We start from the raw sequence: 5,000 nt of genomic DNA, 5'->3' as shown, positions 1-5,000 counted from the left end.
ACAGAGTCCACGGGTCACAGAGGGAAACAGTCTCACAAAATCTGGGCTCAGTTCTAGGCCATACTGGTTGCTTTCTAAATGGCTACAGGCAAATAAGACAGCAATAGTGTCTGTCCCTCAGGTTCCCTCATATGGGGAATGGGCATGATTTGGGGGGTTCCCCCCTTTATTTCCATATTTATTTGCAAATTCACTAAGTCATGTATTTGCTTTCTTTAAGTTTATGGGATTTCAAAACAGGGTGCCCTCATTTTGGCTGCTAAGCACATGCTGTTGCAGTGCAGATGAGAATACTGAAATACTGAAAACCAGGCTTTAAAAGCATCTTTTGAAAGACACTGGTGTGCTTAAAACCAATGTGAATCAGATTCAGGAGACTCCAAAAGATAGAAAGCAACAAAATTGTCTCCTTCTGAGGAAACGACATGAGATGACTGCCATGCAGAAAACATCTTAGCACTGGTGCATGCTATCCTAGCACCTTCCATCAGCAACTTAAAACATTTCAGAAGAGTGCAAGGTATTTGCAGTTTGACATCAGTGATTTAAAGAAGAAAAACATGCATAAAGAAATCCAGGCTAAACTCTGCATTTATGAATTGCTCTGTAAAAAGACAGGGACCTAGTAATTCCCTTCTTGCAGTAGGGAGAGTGGTTGAAGGACACCAATAAAACACTGCTCTGTTCGACTTGTAATGTGTTGCTGTCTTTTCCCACTTCCCCCACCATACCAGCTGTGCCACCTGCCATATCAAGAGGTGGATCAAAAGCTCCACCCACTGCAACCTCTTTTGTTGAGGGAACAGCAAAGGAGAGTTGTAACTGAGGTACAACACTTGATAAACTGTATGCAGCCAAGATACAAGGATGCTTTTCACGGTGGGAAAATTTTAATCTCGCATCCATCTTCAAGCAAACATGTAGCCATCAAGTGATAGGCAAAATGTCAATGACTTGTCTAATAAGGATTTTGCAGCTGGACTGCTACCTGGGGTAGTAAGCTCTCCTGTTTCACCTCACATTCCTAAGACATTTTTCATTTCATATCAACTTTATTTCCCAAATGGAAGGAGTTGTCCTACTGTTCCAGAATGCTATCTGATAGGACTAGTTTGTACTTTTGTAAGAAAGCCTTTGCCAGATCTCACAGCAGGAAATGGAGTATTTTTCTCTTGGTCCTTTGTATAGTGAAGATCACAACTCACTGCCAGTGACTTGTGCTGCATTAGGGCTGTGCCAGGGGAATGGATGTCCACAAGAAGGTAATTTCTCTCTGCCATTTTCCTCTGAGAAAGGAGGAAGACACAATGTTGCTCTAAAATCTGAAAACGTGAAGGGAAACTTGCATCAGCCTAACATTTCCATTCTCAGTGAAGACAGAATAGCTCTTGCAAGGTGTCATTCGTCTTCTAATTGCTTCAAACACAAAGTAATTAAGCTCAATATTATGTTACAGAACAGTTAAAAACAGACCAAGCATCACAGACTAGTTACAGCACATCACATGAAAGGTTCTGGTACCTTTTACACGCATTATCCAATGAACTGAATAACTTTTCTTAGCAAAGGTATTTATTTGTCAATACACACTGGGTTTTTATTGAAGCTTAAGAGATCAGAAACAGTTAATCAAGTCCTTACTAACACGAGGGACTCTGAAAGAAGTCTATAAAAACGAATATTTTTATCACTCTATAAACAGTAAATCCTACATCTGTGACTTTTCAATATACATTTTAAAACACAAAAATCAAGAGAAGAGCTTGCTTATGTACCTCTAAAATATCTCCACAGACCAAACCTGCAAGCACTTATGTAGATGAGTAACTTTACTGCCTGTGGAGCTCCTATGTGAGTTTGCAGGATGAAGACTAAATGCATCTTGGGTAAACAAGCCATCAATTACACACTTTAGAGAAGGCACCTGTGCAAAGCCTTCAACTCAAACCACAGACACTAAAGAAATAAAAAGCAATTAACAGCTACTAATTTGAGCAAACCTGTTCTTTTCTTAGAGCTAAACCCACTATTTTCAGTGACACTGGTTCTATTTTGGGCAACTAAGAGTCTTCATTAGATTATTGTACAGCAGACATTCAAACCATCCCCAAAAGAAAAGGCTCACAGTTTTTAATATTTTGCTATTTTTCACACTCCTTTGTTGATTATAAATATTCCTTGTATGTGTATTTGGAGAAAACAAAGGCACTGCTGTGTGGGACAAACAAAACAACACTAATTAAAATAACACCACCTTCATAACAATTTAAAATTACCCCTAAATCCTTTTGATTTCTTTCTAGACAAGCATCTTCCAACTGGAGTTTGAATGCAAAACTCATACCAGCTATAGGGGAGACATGCTACTCAGTTCTAGGATAAATGGTTGGTTTGCATTGCCCCTGGTCTTTATCTAACACTGAGAATAGGCTGCTTTTTATCAAAAGAGGAATAAATTGCTGTTATTGTGATGTTAGCCCATCACTTGGCATTGCAATTCAAGTTTTTGTGAGAAAGAAATGTATGATCTAACTGCGACTTGACCTATGCCTTCTGAGATCCATCTAGGTGCTCTAATGGAGCATAAAAAGTATTGAATACAAGGACATGCAAACTGGTAGTGAAGAAATTTGTTTGAGAAGAAGAGCAAAGAGAAAGAGACTTTCATAAGCTTGTGGTTCACATGCTGCCCCATTTCTCAAACATGGAAGAACGCTTACTGCCAAACTGTAGTTCTTTTAATTAATGTGTTTCAGCGTGATCCTCTACGCTACCTTGCATCTAGTACCTCCCTCTTCCAGTCACAGTCTCTCTCTTTTTCCATCATTTAAAAAGTGTTATGGTTTAAGGGACTGTACAGGATTCTTTAACAATGCAGCCTGGTTTTCTGAGAAGACATTAAAATGGTCTACTAAACTATTAAGAAAATAAGAAATTGCTCCTCTTTCCTTGTAGGATTTTTGTCCTTCACAGTACAAGAAAAGTCATATTAAATGTTTATCAAGTACTTGGGCCACAAATATAAAAATATACACTAATTCAAGGCAGACAGTTTGAATACACTACAAAATCCTTTAGTTTTTATAGTGTTTCTTGGAATTTATCAGAAAAGGATGTGTTTCTTTAAAACTGATTTCTAGGATAGTAGCATTTAGATTTTAGTCCTGATAAAGGCTCACTTTCCATTCATAGTCAGAATCTAAATGTGCTCTTCTTGTACCTAAACAGATAATAAGCACTCAGCACACTCCCCCTTCTTGACACAACACACTGAGACTAATCACACATAATTGGAGAGGAGGAGCAGAGGGGCTGGGCAGGCTATTGTGTCCAAAGGACAAATGGTCAGTTTATGAGGCTTTTGTCTGATGCATAATTCCTTAGACATCTACAGGAGCAAAAGTCCTGCTGGAAAAAATCATACATACACACATATATATGAAAAAGAAAAAGGCTTCAACATTGAAGCAAATGAGAACATTTCATTCACAGAGAGAAAAACCAAACAGAATTAAAAAAAAAAGGCAGAAAAATCAAAACATTCAATAGATGCACTTTTAGAAGCTCTTAAGACAACTGGTTCCTTACTAATTAAATGTGAACACATTTACTAATTTACAACCAATCATATAACCACACAAAGTATATTCTTCACATATTTTGGAACACATCCCAAAAATAACATTTAAAGAGGTTACTAAAGTACATGCATGTTTACATCACAAAAGAGAAGGAAGCCAGCTTTACACCTTTGTTAATGCACACATGTGAAGGCTGACTGGTTTTAGTCTGGAAAATCATTGCAAAACCAAGTTCTAAAATGACATGAAAAAAAACCCAACCATACCAAAGTTTACACACCGTGAAACAAGCCATGGTACCTTCCTCAGCATTTTAATTAGAAATATTTCTCTAATGATGACTCAGGAAAAAAAGAGGGGAAACCCTATTCCCTGGCCATCCACATACATGGGTTAATTTTCAGTGGTCCACCTTAAAACAAGCAAATGAAAGTGTCATCTTCTATCTGTGTTTGGTTAGAACGAGGAGCAAAGGATAATGGAGGTTTTCCTCATATGTATCTTTTTCTTCATTTTTCAACTGCAAATAAAAAATGGATAAAGTGAGCAAACTGCATGAAAGCATTTTTAAAGCACTGCTTGCTTAACTACACTCCTTAGTGCAAATGATCCTACGCAAGATGAAACATTTAATAACTACAAAAAGAAACCCTAAATCCAAATACTATCACAGGTCTGGAACAGTGTGTCAAACATTATCAGGAGCTGGCCAGAGTTTGCTGACAATTGAATTCATGCAATAAATCGTTGAGCACTACTTTAAAAAAAAAAAAAAAAGGGGGGGAGGTCCCAAATTGCTGTAGTAAGGAAATGATATTCAAGTGAGATTTAAGGCCTGAATTAAAGCCACTAAGCAAGGAACTCCAGGACAAAGGCTAAAAGTTTATCCCCAATCAGCCTAACTATTGCTGTATATTTGGTATTTAAGATCAACAGCAGTTCCAGATCTCTAAACACAATAATCTTACCTGAAGGTTTACATAATAGCAAGCCACTTCCAAGGCTGCAATGCAGTTCTTAAGGGGCTTATTTATTAATTCTATCTAATTTTAAAAATCTTTATTGTAAAAGAGATTGGTAACTCGATGGCCAGAGTGGTACAATGCCAGTTGCTATGGATAATGTTATGTGTGCTCTTCTTACCTGGAGTAAAAGAATGTATTTCTAAAAATAATAAATATTTATTTTCTTAGATATGTTCTGGTTAAATGCAATTTAAAATACATACACATAATAAACTGAAATATGTGGAAACTACTCATACGTGCTACATTTTGTAATCACCTCACAGAAAAATATTTGCATATATTTGATAGAAGCCTAAGGAGGAAATGTGGGGGGAAAAAACCAACTAAATAAAAGAGAAGCTTTTAGCCATGCCTAACAGAAATGACACTCACACACCTCGAAATACTACAT

General features: G+C 37.1%; 1 protein-coding gene across 2 annotated transcripts in view; it reads right to left on the bottom strand.

The window, feature by feature from the left end:
- Window positions 1–889: 889 nt before the first annotated feature.
- CAMKMT (calmodulin-lysine N-methyltransferase) overlaps window positions 890–5,000 on the bottom strand; it is a 256,296-nt gene continuing 252,185 nt past the window's right edge. The window contains exons 11-12 of one of the 2 annotated variants that reach the window (XR_010989820.1): window positions 3,970–4,101; window positions 890–1,322 (exon numbers count right to left, since the gene is read on the bottom strand). Coding sequence is in view for 1 of the 2 variants with exons in the window: in XM_068158873.1 (XP_068014974.1) it covers window positions 4,024–4,101 (78 nt within the window). In the remaining variant the exon portion in view is untranslated. Of the gene's footprint in view, window positions 1,323–1,550; window positions 4,102–5,000 lie in introns of those variants that run through there. The other variant, XM_068158873.1, reaches the window with a different exon arrangement.

The sequence above is a fragment of the Melanerpes formicivorus genome, unplaced genomic scaffold (assembly GCF_026170545.1).
Source record: "Melanerpes formicivorus ecotype bairdi unplaced genomic scaffold, bMelFor1.0.p_v2 SCAF_43, whole genome shotgun sequence".
NCBI lineage: Eukaryota > Metazoa > Chordata > Aves > Piciformes > Picidae > Melanerpes > Melanerpes formicivorus.
This window is presented reverse-complemented; position numbering and strand designations above follow the sequence as displayed.